The sequence below is a fragment of the Rissa tridactyla genome, chromosome Z, assembly GCF_028500815.1.
Source record: "Rissa tridactyla isolate bRisTri1 chromosome Z, bRisTri1.patW.cur.20221130, whole genome shotgun sequence".
Taxonomy (NCBI): Eukaryota; Metazoa; Chordata; class Aves; order Charadriiformes; family Laridae; genus Rissa; species Rissa tridactyla.
This window is the reverse complement of record NC_071497.1, coordinates 75,106,181-75,132,850: the sequence shown is the minus strand read 5'-3', so window position 1 is coordinate 75,132,850 and position 26,670 is coordinate 75,106,181. Positions and strand designations below refer to the sequence as shown.

General features: G+C 39.6%; 1 protein-coding gene across 3 annotated transcripts in view; it reads right to left on the bottom strand.

Annotated features, from left to right (window-relative positions):
- Positions 1-3,956: 3,956 nt before the first annotated feature.
- MTMR12 (myotubularin related protein 12) overlaps positions 3,957-26,670 on the bottom strand; it is a 38,152-nt gene continuing 15,438 nt past the window's right edge. Inside the window, exons 6-17 of one of the 3 annotated variants that reach the window (XM_054185558.1) lie at positions 25,560-25,653; positions 22,967-23,090; positions 20,030-20,105; positions 18,068-18,174; positions 15,772-15,896; positions 12,743-12,821; positions 11,138-11,208; positions 9,961-10,133; positions 8,961-9,128; positions 7,854-8,015; positions 6,279-6,840; positions 3,957-5,750 (exon numbers count right to left, since the gene is read on the bottom strand). In XM_054185558.1, the coding sequence (XP_054041533.1) occupies positions 5,740-5,750; positions 6,279-6,840; positions 7,854-8,015; positions 8,961-9,128; positions 9,961-10,133; positions 11,138-11,208; positions 12,743-12,821; positions 15,772-15,896; positions 18,068-18,174; positions 20,030-20,105; positions 22,967-23,090; positions 25,560-25,653 (1,752 nt within the window). In that variant the 3' untranslated portion in view covers positions 3,957-5,739. Of the gene's footprint in view, positions 6,841-7,853; positions 8,016-8,960; positions 9,129-9,960; positions 10,134-11,137; positions 11,209-12,742; positions 12,822-15,771; positions 15,897-18,067; positions 18,175-20,029; positions 20,106-22,966; positions 23,091-25,559; positions 25,654-26,670 lie in introns of all 3 variants that reach the window. The other 2 variants (XM_054185556.1, XM_054185557.1) reach the window with 2 other exon arrangements.

Here is a 26,670-nt window from a genome sequence, read left to right as displayed (position 1 = left end):
TCTCACTCAGAATGGAAAGAGCTCTGTCCTACACCTGAGACAGACAATGGGCTGTGCATGGACAAAGCACATCACCTGCATGAAATCTAAATAAAAATGAGAAGTAAATAATTAAAACGCGCTAAAAAATAGGTGTTGCAGGGGGAAGTAACCCATCAGCTTAGCTATGCGTGGCTGAAGCTTAAAAGAGAAAAGCAGGAATGTGTCAGGAATCCGAAATCACTTTCTGAGCGACAGTTATTTTCAGATTAGAAGTCAGAACATGATTTTTGCTTTCCAACAGCCGCACTCAATCACTGCTTAATCACAGCCCCAGCAACACGGCGGTATTTAAAAGCTCTGCCGGCCCAAGCCAAAGCACAGCCTAAGGAACTACGGGCCTGAAGAGCATCAAAGTGTGTTTGATGGCCATAGGTTGAATTAACTGGTTTTGTTTACCTTACCTTCTTAGTGTAGCAAACAGGTCAGATCCAATGCAACTATCCTTTAAATCACCCTGTAAGGCTTCTACAGGCAACCTCAAACCAAAGCTGGTTTGGGTTGTGGTTTTTTCTTCTTTGTCTTTTTTATCCCTCCCTCCCCCCCCCCGAAGTGTTAAATAGCTGGAGTTAGCTATGTGTGTTATTTACAGCACTTCAGCTAGCCGCACATTAGATGTGGTTCCCAGGATTTATCTCTTTTGCAACAATGCGGCAGTTTGAGAGCTGAATTTACTGCACTTGTGGTCCCACCTTTGACCCGCTCTGCTCGAACTGGGGGTTGCCTATTGAAAAGGGCATCCTCAACCAACCTGCTCCACATGCTTCCTCGTGCACCCCCATGGAGAGAATTTGGATCAACAAGCTGATCTGATCGAAAACAAAACCACAAAAGAAAAATAACTATTTCCATAAAAATTAGATGGCAGCTACATGATGCTAACAGCAAAGGTGGTGGGAGCGCACCGCCGGACCTCCTTTGGCAGCCCACCTGTGGTTGCCCCACATCAGGTGTAACCCAAAGACAAATCCAAACCCAGACCCTGCTGGGAGAAGAAACCATCGTTCTTTGGTCACTCATGACTCTCCACTTGCAGGCATCAGTACAGCAAAGTACTGAGAGGTACGGGAGATACGCTGCATTAGAAAACACAGTTTGGGATTATCACCCTGCTTTTTCTTTGGTGCAATTTTTATTTGTGACAAATGCTCTGGAGGATTTTACATATTCTGAATAATTATTTTTTTATTCTTCTTATTATTACAAGACAACTTCCAGAGCTGCCATGCTCCCTATTGCCAGGGAAGTGAGGGACCTCATACTTTGAAAAGACTGGTTTACTCATCTGTAGTACTTCTTGTCTGGCTTTCAGATACTGCCACCACCTCAGGAGAATGTGACAGAAAAAACTAAGTATAGATGGCAGATATAAAAACCAATCTTTTCCAAACTTAAGTGAACAGCCATCAGAAAAAGCATGTCAAGAAAGACTTTCTTAAGAGGGAACCCACAGTGGGAAGTCAGGGATGGGAAACTGGAAAATGCAGGAAGTGGCTTGTAGGAAACAAACTGGGTTCATCTGTGTGGGAAACTTAAAGAGCTTGGCAAGGAGCATCCTGTTTTGTTTTCTGATTTGGGCTCATAGTGGGAGTTGAAATATCTTCTTGCATCACCACCAAAACATGAAGCAGTGAACACTTATGCTCTCTGCATAAAATTTGCTACTCTGTGATCATGTTCATGCATAAACATACATTAAATCAATGCCTGCAGAAACACAAAAGGAAGTGAATCCCACTGACTGCAAAGTCAGGTAGGTAGGCAGCCCACAAAGCTCTGATATTTAAAAGCTTACTAGTATTTATAACATACTTGAAGATTTACTCTCTTAATTAGCAGAACTGTACATGATTTCTAGCTGCGTTAGCTGTTCTTAATTAGCATTTTCTTCAGTTGGGACTAAACCCAGGAGTTATAGGTGACCTTATAGAAGTCATAGAGATGTCACTTGATTTCCAGGAAACTTGACAGTTTCCTAGCCTGAATTTTGGCTCCTACAGTATAATGAAAAGTTTATTCCAGAACACAAAACCAGACATTACCCAAGATTAAGAAAAAAAAAAAATTGTTGCATTAGGAGAAAACTGGGATATCTGATCTGACTGTAAATAAGCAGATTTTCCTGCTTTAAGCATGTAGATATGATGTTAAAGGAAGTACTTATTTCATTTTACTGGATTACTGAAGTGAAAAAGAGAAACAAAATGCCCACTGCAAGTGGAGTAACATGATGCAATTGAGCAAGAGCGTTTACTGTTCCACAGGGTTTCCACATGAGGACAAGGCTTCACAGTAGTCCAAAACGCGGCAGCATCAAGCATCCCTTGCCCATACAAACACTTGCCAAGATGGTAGCAGTCCTCTGTCAGCCTCTTCTCAGCCTCCACAAGAAGTTTAAAGATGATACTCTTTGAAGTCAAACTTACCTTCCAAGCAAGCCTTTCCAGAACTCAGAACTGTTTGCGGCCTCTGCCACGTTCTTCTAAGACAGCCTGAACAACCCCCTTTCTGCTCCCTTTGTATTCAACGTGGAGGTGCCCTCCCCACAAAATTGTTTCTCCAGCTCAAACACCAGCTATCCTGACCTTCTGTGTCCACTTCTGACCAAGACAACTCTACTACCCCACCAGGCCAGAGTTCTGCCATCCTGCAAATGCCAACAAAAGGCATTTGTCACAAGTTACCTTTACCATAAACCAAGAATAAGAACCTGAGACCACAAGAAGAAGAGTTTTGCCCCTCCCACCCCCAACCACTAAATTCATCCTGGAAGAGCGTATTAGTTCTGTACACAGAATGCTCTTTTTAGACTCAAGAGTTCACTAATCCATCTTCTTCCTGTCTCAGAAAATGAATTCCATCCCACATAATTTCTAAATAGTTTAATGCAAAACCTAGCTTTTTTCAAGGGAGCACCAGGCAGCAAATACTGCATATGAAGGTTCCAGCTAAAGATTGGAATAAAGGTGGGACAGAACTAATCCATCACAAGACATCTAGAGCAGAAAGCATTCTACTACCTCCTGAATAAGTCATGCTTCCATGCTTTGAGCATGAAAGGAAAAAGTTTTAACTTTTAACTTTGAGCAAGAGATCAGGAGGACAAGTTGGCCATAAGTACCTTTACAAAGTACATGTTTGCATTCCAATATGGTGTACGTCAATAGCTGAACGTTTTCACTAGTGAACACAGACTTAAATCAAAGCCCAGCAGCCAAAGTACAGTCACTGATCTTCAGGAGATGTGGGTGAGGCAGAGGCACACCTTGTGTGACAAGGTGACCCGGCACTTCAGAGCTGGAGCAAAAGCTATTGCTGCATGGGACTTCAACTCTGTCGCAGTCTGGTGACATTCTCTTTAGGAAATACCTGAAGTGGCATGATTTTTCAATGTGTGATTTGCACTAGTGCTGTTTTTGTACAGAAGCTAGTAATTTGTAATCTCTAGAAAAAATTAGGAGGTTTTAATTGGTACTCTGTGGTGCACTGTGACCATCTCCCAGTCCATGCTCAACACACATTTGGTTTGAGAAATATCCCACTGCAGCGATTTCAAGAAGTTGCTTAGTTTAACATTGTTGAGAACAATGCTCCCCTTAAAATGGGGCAAGACAAGTACATCACTAAGACCAAAATAAATAGCATTTAATAAACCCCCAAATACTGACATTCACCAGACAGCTTCTAGACCACCTTAGTAACTTCCCATAGCCACCCCAGTACACTGCACTGAAATTTCCTCTCTCCTGAGCTGGCAGCACCTCTCCAATAAGTATAACCAGGTCAAAACTGCAGAGCTTCCTCCCTGTAACTGTCTGTAAAAACCCAGCACATAACTAGAAAAGCCTTGTGACTGCAGATTGTCAAATCTTCCATGATTTAAAGGATCATTTGCAAAATATGATCTTAAACACACATTCTGATTTCAGGACAAATACATCAAAGTATATTTTATTGATAACTCTCCAAACAGCCTGCTAGAGAGAAATGACAGTGTTTAAAAAAAACCCAAACCAAACCCGAACTGCAAAGCTTCTAGCTTGCATTCAGTGTAAAAACTTGGAGGTATAAACAGAAGCCTGGAGTAAAAATATTAAGTACATTTCCAATCCCACAGTGCAGAAAAAGAGTAACAATGGTATTTACTCTACATTAGAAGTGTTCCCATGTTCAGTTCCACATATATGTTTCTCTTCTATATAAACTTCTGGTAACTTATGTACAAATAAATGTCCAACATCTGTTCTTTAATATAAATACATAATTGTATTTATTAACATTACAACATTTGATTGTTGTAATTGAACATTACAACAGTTTGATTGAAAGTATAGAAAAAATCCATTTAATATTTTTTTCTAATGGCAGTATTTTAAAAAAAGTCTTGAATCCAAATGACCTTAGAATGATAGGTGTTTCTTCACCATAAAAATGCATTGCTCATTCAACATGCAGAGTAGTATTGCATACATGAGTCAGTTAACTACAATAATTAAGTGTGAAGGACAGGTGCTGGACAGCCCATTCTAGCAAGGGCTAGCTGTAAAATCATGTATCACAAAAGAAAGCATAAGTACTAGTGTATTTTTAAATAAAATGCTACAAACTCAAGTATTGTCCTCGCACTACTAAGACTTAAGGCAATCAAGAGTTGGGAAGCTTCAGTTCGGCATAGTTGCATTAAACTCTCCCCTTATCCCCATTAATACATTTATTTTAACATCGTAAGATTTATTTTTAGAGTGCTGCAATGAATTTTTGCTATACATTATAAATACAACTCAGTGTGAAATAAGATTAATCAGTAACCTATTTAATATCCCCAATCACACTGAGCTGATCTCATTTAAGCAACAGTTTCTCCACCAGTGAAGTTTTCCAGCGTGGATTTCTAAATTGGTATGAGAAAAAAGAAAAATATTAAATGTCTGTCCTCTCAGTGTAACTGATTTTATGACTTGCATCCATTATTGGGGTATTCTAGAATTTAACAGTCCAAAATAGATTTGACAGTTAAATAATATTCAGCTTTACAAAGGACAATTATTTGCAGTAAAAATACTTTATGTATAAACACACACACACAGTAGATCAAAGTCAACAGGCGTTTCTTTATGGCTTTTTTCACTGAGGTACTGTTAGAACATCCAGCAACAGGATGCAAGTGTTCATGTGGTATGAACGCCACATTCATAAGCTGTGCCACCAACTCATGACAAGTGGCAACACACTGCAAATCCAGCTTCACTGCAGGATTACAGAAAAAGAGTCTTCCCTTCTCTGTGGAGGGTCTCAGTGCAAGCTACAGAAAGCCTCAAAGGCAACTAGCATAAATGGGGACAGTCAAGATGAAAGTCTCACTCTATTAAAAAGAGAAGAAGTACTAATGGCAAATCAGAATCTCACAGTCAGACCATTTTTTACAATTAACAGCAAATGTTTGAGACTTAGTATTCCAAGGCAGCAAGGGCGTATAGCACAGCAGCCACACAGTAAGACTTGAAATGTGTAGTTAAGCTCTTGCATCTGATCCTTAAGCTAAGTGCATGCGCAGGCTTGGAGCGGCCAAGCTGCTGCTGCAATACCAGACAAGGTGAAGTGCTGCAAGCCAAAGATGAACACTGTCAGAAAAGATGAGGCTGACAAGCACACAACTTCAGTGATGCCACAGTAGACAGGAGAACCCTGGTGACCACAAGTTCATTCCTCAGCTGTAAAAAAGTAATTTGGGAACACACATTTAGTTGCACCTTTCCCTGTTTATTTTACATAAGGGGGAAAGGCAGATGTACTGAGTTCCTAGTCACAGTACTTCTGATCCTAGTACTCTTAGCATAAGGGGAAGCAGTTTTATGTTAAGATAGTGATTGTTGCTGCATGTATTTAGTACTCCACCTTTACACAAGAAAACGCTAGTTTTTTGTTGTTTGTTTTTCTTTTTTAAACAAAGTGGCCATACGGCTACTCCAGCCTACACTTCTGTTTTTATTACACCTATGCTAAAAATGTGCTGCAATAAATACTGTTAAGAGTGAAATGGAAGTTCAAAATATGCTCAGTTAATCAAGGCAACTAATTCTTTGCAACCAAGGTCTTTTTTTTAACCCCACAAACTCATTGAACAGGCTGCAGATGCTTAAGTGAGTTCCTTATATGAGGATACAGTACAACATTTAAAACTCAGAGCTTAGCCACATACAATTCATACTTTAACTTATATACACTTTATGGCATATCACCTGTTAGATCGACAAATTCATCATCCCTCTTGACCAAGTCATCTTCATCTTCCAAGTCTTTCCAGGTGCTAGTGGGTAAAGCTGGTTTGATAGACTGTCTCTGAAGTAAAGCAAATGGAAACAAGGATGACAAACGGGCAGAATTTCTCAGCAGTGGAACAGAACGTACGTCTCCAGAAATAGCTTGACTATGTTCTTCATCCATTTTCACCTGCAAGCTTTGCACTTCCTCCATCAAGTCCAAAATCTTGGCAGCTGTGGCTATTGTACCACCACCATGAAGCTGGGCTTCAGGAATCCATCGTAAATACCGTTGTGCCCAGACTCTGATCTCAGGGCCATCGATGCGAGGTAACAGGAGACCATGATAGTCAACAGGTTTACTATGCCAGCTATCATAAAATTCCCTGAAGCTATTAGGAGGTTCATCTGAAGAATTTATAAACTTGCTGATTCTTTTACCCAGAATGTTTTTAATGAAATGATCTGTTTCCTCCCTGAAAAATCCCCTCTTCGTGGTAGATTTTGTTGCCGTCAATGGCAAAGAAAGTTGCCGTTGATGCTTTAAGAGGAAAGAAAAGAAAAATATACTGAGTTAAATATTGATGAGACTTTAGAAAACATGAGGAAGAAAAACAAAACTTGTATTCAGAAAATACTTACAAGTGAAGTCACTTCGACTATATAGCAAAGCAGCGGCTGTGTTTAAAACTGCTGCTCTTCAATGGCTAACACACCAAATACTTCACACAGCATACTTAGTATTCCCTGATACCTTCCCTGCACTGTAATTACAGCAATGAAGTAACACTGAATAAAGCATTTTTCTTTGAAAATGGAGAATTCTTTGCATACATTCAAGTATTACAAACTTCCATGTTTAGTTTAAGCTAGCCACACAAATCAAAGAGCACCTGATTTAGAAGTTTTTATCCAGTGGTTCCTCATTGCATCCCACTACCTAAGAATTCCCTGATGAGTGCTATAGATCATACTGACAGTGTCTCACTGAGAATGCTTTGTACAGAACAGAGTTTAATCAACAGGGATGTTGCAATCGAGAAGGGCTACTCCAGACAAATTTTTCTTACTGAATTTGTGCTACTTTCCAGTAATAAGGTGGTGCATCCTCCATACCACAGACAGTTTTTGTTGCAGTTGGTCACTCTTCCTCCCCCCACCCTCCAAGTGCATGAACATGCTCCAATTAGACAAAATTAGGGAGGCAATAAAAAACCTGCTATATATTTCAGTTAGGTACTCCATGGAACAAGAAAATAAACTCACATCAAACACGCCAGTGCAACTCACCTGGCTGTTAAGTCCCATGAGTTATCACTACATTTGCAAAAACCCCTAAGTTTACGGCTATGCACAGTAAGTGTAAAAAAGTGATTTACAACTGAGGTGGGTGCACACTGCATTCTTAAGACCCAGGAGAGTCTGAGGTGTACATGTATTTTGTCAATTAAAAAACTTTGCACCAATACTTCCACTGTAAGCAGATTTGAAGTATGAGCTGTGCAAAATATTTTTATCATTAAAAAAAAAGTAGTTAAGCAGCACATATCTTACTTTGAATCGTGTAGTTTTCCGTTGACTTTTATCTGGTTTTGGCTTCTCTGCATAAAGAGGGTTGTTCAGGAAAGCCTGAGCCTTGGGGTCAAACTGCACAGACCAGTCCCACACAGTAAGAAACCTGAAAGGACCGCTTTGTGTCTTGAGGCTTTCACCACTCTGCCAAAACAAACAGGTCACAATTAATACTGCTAGAAAGGAATTCTAACCAAGTCAAGGGGAAATTAAGAAACTGGCTTTTCACAGAAGAGGCCACAGACTTGCAACACCACTCATGATTTCTATGTATTCAATAGCTGAATAACATTATTAGATGCAAGTGAGAACAGACACAAAGGCTATCTATATATTATTCTCTGTAATTTCAGGCAGTATTTAATTTTAACAGTGCAATTAGACTGCACCAAGAATGCCTTTCCCAGTTGAAAATAAGATTATTTAATCTGAGGAAAAAAGAAAGTTTTCAACATGGGGCAGGAAATAGACACTTGAAGTTGTCAAACACAGGGGGGCGTGTTAGGATTGCAGAATAAACCTCTCCAAACTCCAAAGGTTAACCGCAGTTATGCAGTGCTACCAGTTTAACTTTTATGATCAATGCTTTATTTATATGCAAGACAGTGATCTTCACAATATTTTTTTTTTTAGTCTCTGTGCAGCCTTGCAGAGGATACTCCCATTGCTTCCAGCTTCTTAGGCTAGAGAAAAGCATGAACCAAATGTAAAGCAACATTAATGAAATGTTGATTTTGGAATACAATACTGTACAAGAATTTTGTAGATAACTTATTCTGCAGGACAGCGTGATAATCCTCTTAGGTTAAGGAGGTCCGTTTTCATTGAAGAGCAATAAACATGAACCTATAGTCACACATTATAAGTAATACATTTCTGAGTTATTTTCTTTTTGTCATCATAAACTCCTAAATCCTAAACTTGGCTCCTTACACCCAAAGTCGTACTCATTCACCCTTCAAGGCACCACCCCTTCAATTAACTATGGAAAAACATGCTACTAAGGAATTTTTTTTTTTTCAGTCTTTCCTGCTTGTTGGTCAAACCTGTTCTCCAACACAGTGCACCCACAAAATATAATACCCTTACCGTATTAGTGTCTTTTTGATGTTGTGAGTTGAAGAAGAAAGTGCTAAAAATAGGCACGTAGAGGCTGTCTGACAAGACAGTTAAGTAAGTTTCTGTGAACTCAAATGCTGGAGGATACTGCTGTACCAACTGCCAGACACAATTTAGCAGGAGTAGAAAAACAGGAGCCTAAGTAAAGAAAACATTGCATTGGTTTCAGAAAAAAAAATATATTCTACAATACACACTATTTATTTTATACAATTTAGTGTCTCCGAATACAAATCTTAAGGAAAGCAACCTGGTTAGCTACAGAACTGCTGCACCTAACTTCATCTGAACTCTGAAGAAGTATCATCTGAGCTACTTTTGGCCAATCGTTGACAAAAGAGACAAACACTTTCTAACCTGAATTTGCACATATTAACTTGCTATGAAGTTGCTGCTACACAGCATTTTAAAGTTGGCAAAGCAAAACTAGTTTATAGCAATTCTTGATCAGTCAGTTAACATGTATGATTTCCATTCTGCATAGTAATCTTATCTTTTCCCAAAATATAAACAAAAATGGAGAGATGAGACTACAGCATTTAGCAAGACAGTATAAACTCTAGACGTGACAAGAAGAGGCAATTTTGAGCGATATGGTCTAGTGGGAGGTGTCCCTGCCCATGGCAGGGGGGTTGGAACTAGATGAGCTTTAAGGTCCCTTCTAACCTGAACCATTCTATGATTCTGTGATTCACTTGAGTTATTTAACACAGCTTAAATGGACATAAGGTACACATTTCTCAAAAGTCTCCAAGACTGAATGCAAAGTTTTGCACTTGTTCCCTTTAGTTATACAGACATTGCTGAACTCTAAACAGCAAAAACAGTGATGCTGCACAAAACATCAGCCCATAAAACAAAACATAAAATTAAAGATCCTCAGAGTAATTGGAACTTCTAGACTGACTTTTAAATGCCTCCTTTTGCTGAGTAAACTGTAAATAGTAAGGAAAAGTAATAAAAATCATACCTCTTCTTTGTCACTTTTATGTAAGTGGTTACAACGATCCAAAAAGGGATGTCCTCCAATTACCCACTCCTTCTGAATAAGGCTCTGAAACCCTGACTTTGTTCTGCTGTATGAATCCATCATCACTTGAACCAGAGTAGAGATTACGCAGCACAGATCAGTAGCACTCTCTTCTACAGAAGAGAACAGAAATGACATTGTCTACTAAGCCATTCCTAAAACTTTGGGTAAGAAAGCAAAGTATTGCTAGCTTCACATAAATAAAACTGTCTTTCAAGATCAGAGAAGCACACAATTTCTTGCAAATGCTATACCATCAGAAAGAAGTTAATCCATGTTTCCAATACTTCCCTTTGTAAGGTTTCTTGTACACTTATACTAGGATAATACCTTGACAATAAAACCTGCAAAACCCAAGCTTTTACTACTGTAACTCTGACGCCTATGCCTTTCAGTCTCCTGCAATGCACATACTGCCCCTCCAGCCCTATGCTACCAGGCCAGCTATCTGACCTTACCCTTCCTACCCTGCATGCATCTTTTCACAAAGTGTGAAATTGCCTCCTCATGCAACATGCATTCTTCACCCTACAGGTGCCTTCTGGAAACATCTCTTCCCCATGCTAGATTTCTCCAATGTCAGTGTGTGGAAAAAACCCAAGTAAATTACTAATCCAAAAATAGCTTAATGTTAATAACAAACTGTTCAAGATGTCTACAATAAGCATATTCTTTCAGGTATTTTTAATAAAGAGATTACATAGTATTCAATGTGTATCTAGAACATAAAAACATCCTTTTAGAAACTTTTCATGCTCCATGTAGGTGTGTTCCCTGGCCCCCTTAAAGAACAGCAAAAGGTCTAGTATACCTTTAAAAAAAATAAGTTAGGAAACAGGAATGCATAAACAAGAGGTACTCTCCTGACAATTTATTAGCAGCTTTCTCATTCACACCATATTTCTCTTAGTCTGGAACTATGCTTACCATGTTTGTTTTTTTTTTTTACTACAGGAAGCATTTCCAGGATTGTGATAGATTTAGGTGTCTGTTACTTTGAGTACTCTATGAATTTTTACCAGCCTCTACCATAATTATAAACATACAGCTTAAGCTACATCTAAATAAATTAAAAAGAAATTAAAAAAATATATAGGATAATCTCTTTAATTCTTACCTATAAGGAGAACATTTGTATGATGTCTTTCCAGACACTCAGCAACTTCTATTGCTTTCTTCAAGACTCGCCTGTTGTGGTACAGAAAAAGATAAGTGAACATTTTCATAGCATTTTTACAATTAAGTTTCCACATTAGTTTCCCCTAAAAGGGGTTAGAATGTCATACTACTGAAACTTGACTAGTCCTTCAAAACAATAAAAGCCATGCTCAATTGTGTAAATGAAGAACTGTTTCGCCTCAACAGTAAGATTTCAAGAGGTATCTTTATTTGGCCATTGGTCATGCATTTCCAGTTGTTATCTTCGTAAATTTGTAACACAATACTTTATTCTGGATCAATAGCAGCCATCACACAAACACACACTAAAGTATTATAGTTGCTAAGAGCCAGATCTTTATCCTAGAAAGAGTCAACATCACCACACTTATGTTCTAATACACTACATTTCTCCCATAATCTGGTTTTAAGAGGCAGAGGTAAGGATCAGCAATCAGATCTTGTAAACACGCAGAAAAAATTTTTGAGGTAATCATTACACAAGGAAGACTGAGTGGAATTAAAGATCACATAAAACCAACGTAACATTGTCGGTTCTTAGACCTAACTCTTCATAAAGTTGGTGATTTTCAGCAAAAGTTTGCACACGAATTAGGATTCTTGCATCTGCTTAGATCACTAATAGATGCTGGCAGCTTATTTGGTAAGTGTGGAATTCTCAGATTGTTTGTTCAAGTACCTAGAATAGCTGAGAAGGCATTCCTACTAACTGCAAGAGCCAAGAACAGGCTGATCCAGGAAGCAACTGGATCGAAGTATGGAAGTGACCAGACTCAAAACAACATAAGGACAGGAACTTGGGCTGCCGTTCACTTTAAACTATGTGTGATCTTGGTTATGTCAATGCATTTTTCAACATACGATCTTTACTATAACCTCTCATTCAACATACATTTAAAGTCTGGATTAAGGAATGAATAATTATCAATATTTATTGATTGTTATTAAGACTAATAAGAACTCAAGCTGACTGCAGAAGCACTTCACGGTAACAAGCAGATCACAGAATAAATTGGCAGACAATAGAGCTAGCACAAAGTAACACTGAAAACAAATGAAACCCCTCAACACTCCACTACAACAAGCCTTAAGTTAGCCAACACCATTCCAATGCTTACTCACTGTGGACTGCTGAGAGAAGGAAAAAGAACTTGAGGAACAATCAGGAGAGGAAGGGGACAAAACTGAGAACAACTGTCATTTTATAAATCTTTGGTGGGCTAACATCTTGAATACTGCAGTTCATCCCGTCCTAAAGGATATTACAGAAGTAGAGAGTACAGAGAAGAATGGCAAGGCTAGTCAGAGACATGGAATAGGTTTCATGCAAGAGACAAATAGGATTCTTCTACAAGCTTGCACTGTAAAAATACTGTCTCAAGTTGTAGAAACAGGATACAGAAATGGGACCATAAGTCTGTGTTAATTTTCTTTCATATTGGAGGTGAAGAATGTCATCGTATTTCAAGAAACTAGCGAGAAAACCCACTACAAATGCGTTTAACAACAATTTGAAACCCGGAAAGTTACAGATATAGCAAACCTGATTATCTCTAGCCAGTTTGTGCTCTCCAGTAATGAAAACCATTTCACATCAGTTGCCCAGAAGTCTGTACTGTTATCTGCAAAAACACCAGAATGAAAAATTGGTTTGCTCACATATATGTAGTGCTAATTAACAGCCATCCATTGTATTATTCTTCAGTTATGAACTTTATAAAACAACCAATACTAAGGAGTCATTAAATTCCAGTCACTGTTAAAGTCAATACCCTATAACTAAATGAGGAAGCGAAGCAGTCCTACCAGCACCAGTGAAGTTTTATAGCACCATAGGCTTTTAGAAAACGTATGATGTAGGTTCATAGCAACCAAACAAAGTAAACAAATCTGTTGACAAAATGGGAAAGGAAAGGAAAAGAAATTTAAGCAGAGGCGACGGTTCTTCCAAGTTCCAGTTGCCTTGACTCTAAAGCATGATCTATATAAAGCTTAACATAATGAGGCTGGATTTTGAAATTCATTACCATTAGAGCCAGAAACACAAATGGGTTTTACAAGGAGGTTACACAAATTTATGGAATGTGAGATTACCTGAAAAAGGTTTTAAACAGTTTTCACTGCAACTGAAGAGGCATTAAAAGACATCAAAAAGGGAATAGCTAAGATAAACAAGTACAATACCACAAAGTCATTAAACGCTTACAAATTTCACTAGAATTTTTGTGGCTTTTTAAATACAAACGAAATCTCTATTGCTTTTATTTCTATCAAAGCCAGTATTCAGCAACTGGAAAGCTCTCACACTCTGATATTGTCAATTAAAACCAGAATAGATTACCTTTCCTGCATAAGATACAAACCTTGAAGCCCAGGTTCTACTATTGAGAAACAGCTGAGAGATACCACACACTTCCCTCCTTCCCTACCCTGCCCCAACAGCTTCAATTCTGCATGTTTCTGTGTAACTTCTTTTCATAGAATCGTAGAGTAGTTTGGGTTGAAAGGAACCTTTAAAGGTCATCTGGTCCAACCTCTTGCAATGAGCAGGGACATCTTCAACTAGACACGGTTGCTCAGAGCCCCCTCCAACCTGACCTGGAATGTTTCCAGGGATTGGGCATTTACCACCTCTCTGGGCAACCTGTCCCCATGTTTCACCACGCTCTTTCAGTTTAAAGTCATTAACCCCCATCCTATCACTACAGGCCCTGCTAAAACGTTTGTTCCCATCTTTCCTGTAGGCCCCCTTTGGGTACTGGAAGGCCACTGTAAGGTCTCCCTGGGGCTGAATACGCTCGCTCTCTCAGCCTGTCCTCATAGGAGAGGTGCTCCAGCCATCTGATCATCTTTGTGGCCCATCTCTGGACCCACTCCAATAGGGCCTTCCTGCCCCACATCCCTACACCACCCTGGACTGTCCCTATACCCTTTTCCAGGACACTTGTCCCTGCATTTCCTTCTTTCCCTTTAGGTTGACCAGCAGGTCTCAACTCAGCCATGCTGGTCTCTTGCCTTCCTTTCCTGATTTCTTACACCCGGGGATCGAGAGGTCTTGGTCTCTATGGGAAGTGTCCTTACAGATCTTCCAGCTCTGTTCTGCTCCCTTGTCCCCTGAGTGCAGTTTCAAAGGGGATCCCCATAACTAACAGCTGGAATTTTGCTTTCCTAAAATTTAGTCCAACCAAATTACATAAATTAACTAGGCACATACAGAACAAAAATAATGGTTAATGTGTTCAGACTTTGAAAAATAGTAGTAACGTAGTCAATTCCTGCAAGATCTTAATACTTCCACAAAAAGTTACCTGACTGATTTTCTCAGACTGCTAATGCATAGTGCTATATTCAGAAACACTTACTGGAACACAATTTTAACATATTCACTTTTACTTCAAGTAATATAAGACAATGATACAATTATACCATTGAAATATGCGGTATTTCCTGAGATATTTTAAATGACTTAAATTCAAGCTTTGGCCTTTTTCCTATAGGATTGTAAATTACCAGAAATTACATTCAAATGTATGTAATTATTTTTAGCTCCTAAGATTCACTGTGGATTTGACAGTGTATTCCGGGCAAAATCCTCAATGTGAAACTCTGGCAAATACTTCATGTATCTTGGACTTCTCTTTGCAGCGTACTTGATATCTTTACTAGACCATTCATACTATATTGCAATCAATATCAACTTCCCAGCTAAATTCCATGGACAATACCAATAGGACTTGTATACTGTCTGTAGGCTATGCTGCAAATACATGGTTCCTCAATGCTGATCAGTTATGTCCAACATCAATAGCTATGGCTCCAGTGTTCAGCAGACCACCAGACAGAGATTATTGCAACATTTACCCTCGTTATCTTGTAGAAGAGCCACTGTCCAAAATGGCCCAATGGCACATTGCACAGTTGCAAGGTGATGCAGAGCATTTTTCATGACAAGAGGTGAGGTCAAATACTGTTTCATGACAGCAAAATAGTTAAGGAGTCCCAGAAAAAAGTCTGAAAGTCTAGATTATACTTTCACATGGCTCCCATTTTTATTCCTTTCAAGTGGACTTACTATTTACAGGAGTCATGTTTAGGCCTACAGCCAGAGACAGAATTTTAAGCATGCTCACACTTCATACATTTTGAGATGTGATTAGTTTGTCACAAAAGCTACGGCAAAAATTAATTGCATTTAGTCTCAACTCTTGACATAGCACAAAGGATTAAAAGGTTAACACTTAACATTCAATTTCAATGGACCACAGAAGACTGAAAAATTTCTAGTGTATTCCAACTAACATTTAAAGTCTATAGTCACCCTCTTCAAAAGTCATTTTCAGATACCGTTGACTGCTTAGCAAGAGGTAGTAAGTCTAGGAACTACAAGTCTCCATTAACATGCCAGTCATAAGCAGTCTTCAGTTACATATTTAAAAGTCTGCTCTTAACCACTGTCAAAAGCAAGACACCAACCAAGATTAAGGACTGCATTCATGGGACATAAACCAGCATTGTTATGCTTGGCATCTCAGTCACTTCAAAGACAAGAGGCTACTTTAAAGTTTGACTTACCTATCAAAAACAGCTGTTTAAATCTTGTGTATGCAGTCTGGATATCTTGCAGAGATGGAAGGCTGCTTGACAAGTCATCTGTCTTCAGGAGTTCATAGGGAGCTTTGCTAATTGTCTTATAGATTCTAAATCAAATCATCAAGAGATTAAAGCCTTCTGCTTCACAAGTCAAATAATGCACTATTATCACTGAAGACAAAGTTAATAAGCATGGTTTGGGAAACAGCTGTAAGACCAAAAGATATACATTCTGGAAAGCTAATGGCCTCCATGCATTTTTAAGGACTGGCTGGAAGCTTGCCTACAAGCTTATGAAAAGCTTTGCTGCTCTTAACTGTTACACCAATAAAATGATATCCATGCATATTTGTGCAGTTATGAATATTACAAGCATTAGTTGATTTTTACTACTGCTTCTTGAGTATTGTCTTCACTGGACACGCCAAAATTCCTTCACTAGCAGGCTATTTAGAGGTGAATCCAGAAAGAAGAGATGGATAGAAATACCCAAACGTCCCAGCAGACACAATTTTTCTTGACTTTTACCAACCAAATTACATTCTGATACCTAGCTGCCAGGTCTGCTAATGAAACACATGAGTAAAAGAAAGAAGAAACAACTTGGACTCAAACAAGACACTATACCTGCCTTGTACTTCCCTACATATCTGCTGATTTTTTTCCCCTAGAGGTAACAAAAAAAAAAACCCAAGACAGATGAAGTTTTGGTTTGGACCCAGAACGCCCCCTCAGATGAATATCAGCTTAGTAAATACCTCTGTTGTCATGCTGACTTTTTATTGTCAAGATTTGGGAAAAACTGCTCTAGCTCATGTTTCAGAGGTGAAGCCTTGCGGGCGCTTGCCCATACAGGACAGAGTACTTTGTTTCCTGTAAGTTGTAGAATAGAAGCCTGCTTTAAGTGAGGAGTCCACATCAAAAAGGCAGGTTACTAGACCTACCAGAAGAGGCATCAGATAAGAGAATTGAAGGAAAGCAATTATTTGTCAGTTACAATACTTCTTCCAAACTGAAGTAAACAATTTGCACTAGAAGATTTGGCTCTAAACAGCTTTTTCAATAAAATAAGCTGTTAGTTGTAAAGATCTGCCGGTTGCTTGAGTTCAGACTACTGTTACAATGGCATATTAACATACCCTTATGGACAGTTTGTAGATGTATTTTTAAGTATTACCGGTTGACAACCAGTACTCTATAGCAAAGAAAAAAAACACCAATACCGCCCCAAGTTCAGGTGGCCCCAGACACAGCATGAATTGTTACAGCTTACTGCTAGTTTCACTTACTTTTACATTATGAAACAGCATTAAAAAGAGTTCTAAGTCATGTAAAGTTTGCTATTTCAGGAGAGAAACACTGGAGAATCCGCAGGAAGGTTCAGAAGCCCTTCCCATGCACGTATAACTAATTTTAAAAACAAAAGGGGTTTTAAGAGCCTAATCAAGCTATTTTCTGTTAGTTCTGTGTGATTAATAGGTTCTCCATCTACAGGTTCTCCATCACTAGTGGTGAAGTGGTACAAGCTGTACACATGAGCCTGATCTAATAGCTTGCTGCTAAGAGAGAAGTTCTCTCCAGGACAAGCAACAGGTTAAAAAAAGCAAGGAAAAAAAAAAAGAAAAAGAGCTACAAGTCATTGTAATCAGTCTCAGCCAGGCAGCTGTGCTCTTCCTCTTAAGTTAACTTCACATTTTTCAGACTGCCAAGCTAATTCAGCTCACTACCGCAGCTGAAACAAAGTGCTGTCTGCCATCACATCTGAAAGTAGCAGAACTGAGCTGCTCGAGTGTCTCAGTCATTTTAGGTCACTTCAGATAAAGTTATTTAAGAACATGAATCCACTTCTGAGAAGACAGCACAGTTCAGAGAGATTTAAAACTCAGCTTGCAAATTCATGTTTAGAGATGGAGTCTAGACTTCTCTTTCTTGAAAACAGAATTGTGCCCATCAGCCAATGATACTCCAACTGTACTTAAGACCTACAGGCTTTGGTACAGCTCTATCTAATAACAAGGCACAGTTTGTGCAGAGATTCACCTGAGATGTATATATATACACTTACGTCTGTAAATAAGCCTTCAGTGATGTTACAGTCCTGCACAATTAACTGATGCTCTTAGGCCAAGGGCTTAAAGCCATTCCACTACAGAAAACTACTTTTAAATCTAGAACTTGTTTCCTGATGCGTGCAAGCTTAAAGACAGAGCATATATGGAAAAAGAGAAGCAAGGTCCATACCAAGCAAAGTGTTGTGGACAGAATAGCTATTACTGACCCATCCAAGAAGGCTTTTTGTGTTTGTGAAGTGCTGTCATCCTGTTCTTTGGGAAATGCAGACATTTTGAGAAGAGCAGCACCATTATGGCAAGACCAACACCAAATCTGCAGAAAGACATTTACCAGGTGATAAAAGTTGGTAAGCTGTCCCGTAGGAAGCAATTGCTTAAGTGACTGAGTGATTACAAGAAACTTCTCTATGCTGTGCTTTATTGAATTTTCAGTATATGCAATGAACCCATTAGTAGAAGCAAACTTCTACATCTGCACCAAAACTATATGCCTCAATAAACTGTGTTATCACTTGCAAGTTTTAAGTTAAGCTTTACAAACGCACAAGGAAATATAAAACGTCTCAAAGAACAAAATGTCACAAAGAACATTACTTTCTCAATAGATGAAAAAAAAGATTGGTCAAAATGTCTACGGCCAAATTACATTAGAAGATATGCCACAGCAAGATGGCTCTTGTAACTCAAATCTGTATTAGCCATCATTTTTTTTCCACACAGAGACAGTAGTGTTTTTCCTACAGTTCAGCCTTGAGGTAACTCACAACAGATACACTGTCATGCCTTTCTATGTGAGCTATGCATAAAGGGTCATCTAGGCATACGGAATAAGATATTGAACACGAACTCCACAACTAAATCATATTGTGTAGTTAACAGGCAATGCTTGTAGCAAGTCAGTCCTCAAAGCTTCTTTCTTTCCTTTACACATCATTTCTTGACTCATACCTACTACTTGAAACTCTCAAGCTAATCTTTAAACTTGCTTTGAAACTGGGAGTCAGAATAATTTTTATCAGGAATATTACACAAGTCAAATTAGGAAGTTAAAGTTCTGCTATCAAGTTAAAGTTCTGCTATCTTGGCTATTTACAGTAGCCAAGAGGTGCACCTCTAGAAGGATGCAGAAACCTCACAATCATCAAGAGTGGAAAAAGCGCCTATATTGCCCTTTCACTGCCACCTCAAACTGATTTAATATGGTCAACCTATTCTGACAGTAGCTTCCCAAAATGGATTTGGAAATAATTATAAGACTTCTACAAGGCCTCTGAACAATGCAAGATGCAATTTAATAAAAAAAAAGAAAAAAAAATAACTTCATTTTCTGTGTAACATCCACTGTAATTTGTCTGGTTGACTATCTGAGAAAAAGTGAACCAAACTATTTTGAACTTCACTATCTGAAAGGGCAATTTGGGCAGGACAGTACATCACTGTCTTCCCTATGGACTCATTAACTTAAAGGCATGAAGTAAATATGGTTTTCCTTGGCAAACTTAATAGTCATGCACCAACTAAGGTAAAGCCTCATAAGTGAGGTTACTTTGCTCCCTGTTTAGATCTACTCTGTCTTACTGGTTCTTAAAACTGGTTAGAGGAAGAATGCCAAATCCAGCCTGCTACAGGGCACAAACAGTACCTTTAACTTCATTTTCTGTTGAGACTGGTAGAACTAGTTTTTCAGCAAGGCTATTTAGCTTTGTAAAAATGCTGCATCATCACAGCCATACTACTTACCAGCACCCAAGCAAGGCAACTGAAAGTATTCTATTACATCTGCACGTTTATGGTCTTCAATTCAATATCCAAATAGCATTTCAAGCCCTACATCCTGCCCAGCTAGATAGGATTCAGTACTAAGTCTCATGAAAAACAGGCTGGTGGATAGACAGACTAATGGTATACGAAGACTACAGGACATTAAACACTTGATACAAATAAATGGGGGCTGTGAACGCACATTTTGCTTTACACTTTTTAAGGGGAATACAGAATACTTTGAGCACCTCTCCTTCCAGCATCTATTTCTCCTTCTATAGATAACTATGTGCAAGGAGCTGTTGAAAACAAGTTCTAAAAATCACATGCAGTAACATCTGAAGTGTTCATTGAAATTATGCCTTCTCAATAAGATTTCTTACCCTTAATCAAGCATATATACTTACAGGAATGCCTCTGCCTTCATACTTCAAGACACTCTCTTCAGAAACGCATATGGGAACAACAAAATACAAAGGCAGCCTAAGATAACAGAAAAAGAGTTTCTTGCACTTAAATAAAATACTGAACAAATAACAATCTCCAAGCTCCTTTTAATGATGGTGAGCATTCTAGCCACATGCTAATTTTATTTTCACTCTTAAAGCTACAATAATCTTTCCTACTAGATAATTATATTGTCCTCAACACCTTCCCTTTATTTTCAACTGGATAAAGTGTTTTCTTCCAATGTTGAGACGTTCATTATTTTCACTGCCTTTCCACTCTGCCTTTACAAGGCTGCAATTAAGTCCTACATTTAATTGTAACATCTAAGACTGACTGTTACAACCGCCTTGGTCCTCTCATTTTTTGTTGTTTCAAAAGATAACCCTTGTACTATTAGATAACTAGTTCTATTTCCATGCCTTGTAAGCCGTTTGCATCACAATTCAAGGATATAATTTAATATATCATGAATTTCCAGTATCAGCCAACGCTATTTATGTTCAAGGCCCACAGAAGGAAAGGTAAGTACTTAAGCTCAGCTTGGGTCTCTCAAGACAGAGTTCTAGAATAAGTAGTTAAGACTTCTCTAAGTACATCAGGGGTAAAGGCAAGACTAGAGAAGATGCAGGCCCTCTCAGGAAGGAGACAGGAGACCTGGTCACCCAGGATGTGGAGAAGGCTGAGGTGCCAAACGACTTTTCCACCTCAGTCTTCACTGGCAAGGGCTCCAACCACACCGCACGTTGCAGGATGCAACGGCATGGTCTATGAGAATAAAGTACAGTCCACTGTAGAAGATCAGGTTCGGGACCATCTGAGGAACCTGAAGGTGCATAAGTCCACGGGACCGTATGAAATCCATCCACGGGTCCTGAGGGAACTGGCAGATGAAGTCACCAAGCCACTTTCCATTATATTTGAAAAGTCGTGGCAGTCTGGTGAAGTTCCTGCTGACGGGAGACAGGGAAACATAATCCCAATTTTCAAAGAGGGGAAAAAAAGAATGACCCAGGGAACTACAGACCAGTCAGTCTCACCTCTGTGCCTGGCAAGATCATGGAGCAGATCCTCCTGAAAACTCTAAGGCACATGGAAAATAAGGAGGCAATTGGTGACAGCCAACATGGCTTCATCAAAGGCAAATCATGCCTGACAAAGTTGGTGGCCTTCTATGATGTTGCCACAGCACTGGTAGATAAGGGGAGAGCAACTGACATCATCTACCTGGACTTACGCAAAGCGTTTGACACTGTCCCACGTGACATCCTGGTCTCTAAATTGGAAAAGCATGGATTTGATGGATGGACCACTCGATGCATAAGGAACTGGCTAGATGGCCGCACTCAAAGGGTTGCAGCCAATGGCTCAATGTCCACATGGAAACTGCTGACAAGTGGCATTCCCCAGGGGTCAGTACTGGGGCCAGTGCTGTTTAACATCTTTGTCAGTGACATGGACAGTGAGATCAAGTGCACCCTCCGCAAGTTCGACGACGACACCAAGCTGTGTGGCACAGTCGACACACTGAAGGAAAGGGAAGGGATGCCATCCAGAGAGACCCTGACAGGCTTGAGATGTGGGGCTGTGCGAACCTCATGAAGTTCAACCAGGCCAAGTGCAAGGTCCTGCACCTGGGTCATGGCAATCCCAGGCAGGTCGAAGGAGGTGATTCTGCCCCTCTGCTCCGCTCTGGTGAGACCCCACCTGGAGTACTGTGTCCAGCTCTGGAGCCCTCAGCACAGGAAAGACATGGACCTGTTGGAACAGGTCCAGCGGAGGGCCATGAAGATGATCAGAGGGCTGGAGCACCTCTCCTATGAAAACAGGCTGAGAGAGTTGAAGTTGTTCAGCCTGGAGAAGAGAAGGCTCCGGGGAGACCTTAGAGCAGCCTTCCAGTACCTGAAGGGGGTCTACAGGATGGATGTGGAGGGACCCTTTATCAGGGAGTATAATGACTGGACATGGGGTAACGGCCACAAACTGAAAGAGGGTAGATTTAGATTGGATATTAGGAAGAAATTCTTTACTGTGAGGGTGGTGAGGCACTGTAATAGGCTGCCCAGAGAAGCTGTGGATGCCCCATCCCTGGAAGCGTTTGAGGCGAGGCTGGATGAGGCTTTGAGCAGCCTGGTCTAGTGGGAGGTGTCCCTGCCCATTGCAGGGCAGTTGGAACTAGATAATCTTTAAGTTCCTTTCCAACCCAAACCATTCTGTGATTCTGTGACTTGTCTGAAAAAAAATGGTGTTTGTTTCCAAGGCCTGTGAAACCTTCTAGGATTTGACTATTAAACAACAATAGTACATAAAGCCTTGGGTACATCCTAAAGGGTTCATCGATAGATACTACTTAGCTAAACTGATAGAATTATACACCTCTAAGCTTCCACTAAAGCCAATGCAACTTAACTTTCATCAGCACATTTTGCAGATATATTTTAAACCAATCACTCTTTCCCCACCCAGCCCCGCAATTACAACAACAGAAAATGTCAAGTGCACATAACTTGAAATTTTACCAGTTAGAGGTAGAGGACTGAGAAAATGTCATCCTAACCAGTAAGTATCACAAAAGCATAGGTACCAGAGCTACAAATTTTCTATTCCATTTTAAGGTGGTATTCTCCACCCCTAGAGATATTCAAACCTTAACTGACCAAGGTTGTGAGTAGCTTAATAGCTTAACCTCATATTGAAGTTAACCCTGCTTGAACAGGGATTGTATAAGATGACTTCCTGAGGTCCCAAATCAAAGTATGCCATGAACCAAAATGGGAACCAGATCCTAGAAAAATCCTAAACAACGTTATAATGCTCAGCATCAAAGGTAGCACTGATTTTTGCAAATGTTCATGAGATATATATCCAAAGTTCACTATTAACCAGGGCAAGCTTACTTTTCAGAAACTCTGTAGCATTCATTGGTAGTCACTGCTTTGTATTTCACATTCCCTTTGGTCCGCTCCAACTCATCACGCCAGGCCTCAAGAGTATCAAACATCACAGTTTGGTTTCTTCCCTCTGTCAGACATCAGTAATGTTAACTTTGCAGAGTATCAGGAATTCTAACATGAAAGCATTCCTAAATCAAGTAGTTAGTTTTCATTAAGGTAAGCAAGCAAAACCTCTTGTATATAGGAAGCCTCATGTCAAAGATAAAATACCTTTGTGCAACACTGCTTCTGTCTGATCTTTAAAAATACATCTTCTGTCAAATACTGCTTTAACTAATAACTTCAGGAATAATTTCTCTTACCAAAACTAATAATTTCTTACGGAACTTCTACACAGGTGAGGCTGTCCTCACATCCAGCCTAAAATCCAGGATGCTGCGTAGCAAATACCATTGTGTGCTAGTACAGCTGACTGGCATCTAATAATACAGACCTAAATGCAAAATTAACAATCATACCAAAAGCCTTCCTACAATTCGGATATTGCATTTCATTTAAAGTTAGTTCTTTCATCATGGACAGGAGTTTTGCACTGAACAGAACATTTCAGACACTTCTTAAGAGCAGAGAATTCATTACAATAATTCAGTCTTTATCATTTCAACTGGCAACTTTTGCGGTATTCCTGTTAAGCTACTTCAGCAATTGTATCAAGTATCCTGCAACATCAGCTAACACTGAAATACCAAACAGAGCTAGAGTTAGCACAGAAGATACAATGGCAAATCGAACTCTCCACTGTAAGAAGATAAGGTAGATAAAATATTTACAGTTGGAAACAGAACATTATTGATGAGCTCTAAGGGATGACTTAAGGTTTTAAGAGTATCAGACCGTAAGAGGTATAAACCCCAATTTCTAAAGTCTGCTTGGTTTGTCCTGTAATAACTTCATAAAGAATGAGATCTAGGCATTTATTATTGAAGATAGTTATTAAAATATGAAAGGATTCTGGCACAACACTTCAAAGTTGCTATAAAGACTAGGCTTCTCCCACATTTGCTTAGCCTCTACCTGGAAAAGCTTACAATCTTTCTGATGTTTGCAGTTCAAACTGAACACCCCTTACAGATGAAGTCTGCAGAAAGTACCTGAGTGAGCAATGGGCTCACATATTCTTGGGCTGCATTAGGAAAACCATTGCCTACAGGTTGAATGAGAGTTGCTGTTCTCGGCTCAGCACTGGTGAGGCCGTGCCTGGACGGCTGGGTCCAGTGCTGGGCTCCCCAGTACAAGACAGGCACAGGCCTGCTGGACCAAGTCCAGCGAAGGCCCATTAAAGGGCTTAAAGCACCTGATATGAGGAGAGACTGAGAGCTGCTGTGATCATTCAGCCCCAAGAAGAGAGGCTCAGCAGAGGTTCAGAGGGGCAAGAAATCTTTCCAGTGTGTATAAACACCTGAGTGGGGGCTGAAGCAGGGGAGGGGAGTAAAGGAGATGGATCTAGACTCAGAGGTATCCAGTGACACGACAAAAGGCGGCATGTACAAGCTGAACTACAGCAAATCCCATTTAAACATAATAATAAAAACTTTTTCACTATGAGGATGGTCAAATAATGAAACAGGGTGTCCAGAGAGGTTGCGGAATCTCAATCCTTGGAAATATTTAAAACCCAACTGGATATGACCCAAGTAAACTTGTGGTACTTAACGATACTCTGAACAGGGGCAGATGGACCGGAACATGACTAGATGATCTCCAGAGGTTTCTTCTGACCTCAGTGATTCTGTAGTGCCTTGACATATTTTGATAAGTGTACAATTAATACCTTGGGTACATCAAAACTTTCCTCTGTGAAAAGAATAGGCATTCCTGGTGCACCAAGAATCAGGTTCCTAATTCAAAACAGCACTATTACTTCAGTTGAAGTCTAAACTGTAAAATGCTAAAAAGTGCACTGACAACTTTTTATCTTGAATTTTGCAGCTTACTATATTATTCAGCCAAGCTTGATCAAGTGGGAAGATTATGTAATAAGTTAGCTATAAGAGGAAGTCAGATGTCTACTGGAATCTTGCTATGCAAACCTATGCTTTTTTTTTTTGTAGTTGCCTAGGAGATGCAGATCACTTGCAAATAAGAGCAAAAAGGGAAATACTTTGTCAGATGCCACTGAAAATGTAATCATTTAAGAATTAAGAGCAGGAAGTTTGGTTCACTGCAACAGAACAGAAAAAACGCATTGATAAAATAAGCAAAATATTTTCTAGATGAGAGCAGTCTAGCAGAAGCACATGAAAAGCATTTGCACATATTGATCACAATAAGTTTTCAACCCAGTGATGCTACTCCTGCTTGGAAAATTTCCGTGCAGCTATAATGAAGGACACAGAAACCAACAGCAGACAATTTAGAGATTTTTAGCAACAAGTCTAACAACATATAACAAGAGAATAATGAATCTTCTGAGTCTATCTGCCAGCAGGGCAGAGACATAAGCTGAGCACAAACTCAGCTACTAAGTGTCCCAGACTGCTTAAGGAACTAACTGTATGCAAAAGAAATACAAACCAAAAAATAGAAAAACATTTACCTGTATTGTTTGGGGCTGCTGATGCATAAGAGAACAGAAACAAGCGTTTAAGCAGCTTAGGAGTCTGGCTATGATGAATTATACCACTGACGATCTAGGAAAGGACCAAAAATTAACACCAAAACACAGACTAAGACTGTCAGTGTAAAAAGAGATGATTTTTCACACACACACCAGGTTTTAAACATAACGGTTCAATGGATTCCATCCCCAACAGCTGAAAACTGTCTTTTAGAAAGCTTTCTCTGTTGTCTCCAAGACACTATATCTACTTGGCTTAATGAGAAGCATTATACATGTTCAACTTCAAGAATGACTCTTATTATTTAAATAAAGGTAGTAGACTCCTAGCTTGGAGTTCAGATTAACCTGTGAAAATGTCATGGCTTCAGTTGGGATAGAGTTAACTTTGTTACACTAGCAGCTGGTATAGTGCTATGTTTTGGATTTGGGATAAGAAATACTTTCAATAGTGCAGTGTGGTTTTGGTTTTTGATAGGTAATCAACGCCTTTTCTGTTCCTCGCACCACCCCACCAGCAAGCAGATTTCGGGGCACAAGAAGTTGTGAGGAGACAGCTGACCCCAGCTGACCAAAGGGTATAAATGCTCAGTGTATAAAGCTGGGGGAAGAAGGAAAGGGGAGATGTTCAGACTTATGGCATTTGTCTCTCCAAGTAACTGCTATGCATGATGGAGCCCTGCTTTCCTGAAAATGGCTGAACACCTGCCTGCCAATGGGAATTCCTTGTTTTACTTTGCTTGTGTGCACGCTTTTTGCTCTACCTATTAAACTGTCTTTATCTCAACCCACAAGTTTTTCCTCACTTTTACTCTTCTGATTCTCTCCCCTCAATAGCAACTGGGGGGAGTGAGGGAGCAGCTGTGTGGTTCTAGCTACCAGCTGGGGTTAAACCACAACACAAAAGAACTCAAGTTATGAGAAAGTTAGCAGGGGCCCAACTTAAATGCCTGTATGCAAATGCACATAGCATGGAGAATAAACAAGAGGAGGTAGATATGTGAGCACACCTGCAGGGGTATCTTACTGGCATCACGGAGACGTGGTGGGGTGTCTCTGATGACTGGAATGTTGGAATGGAAGGATATAG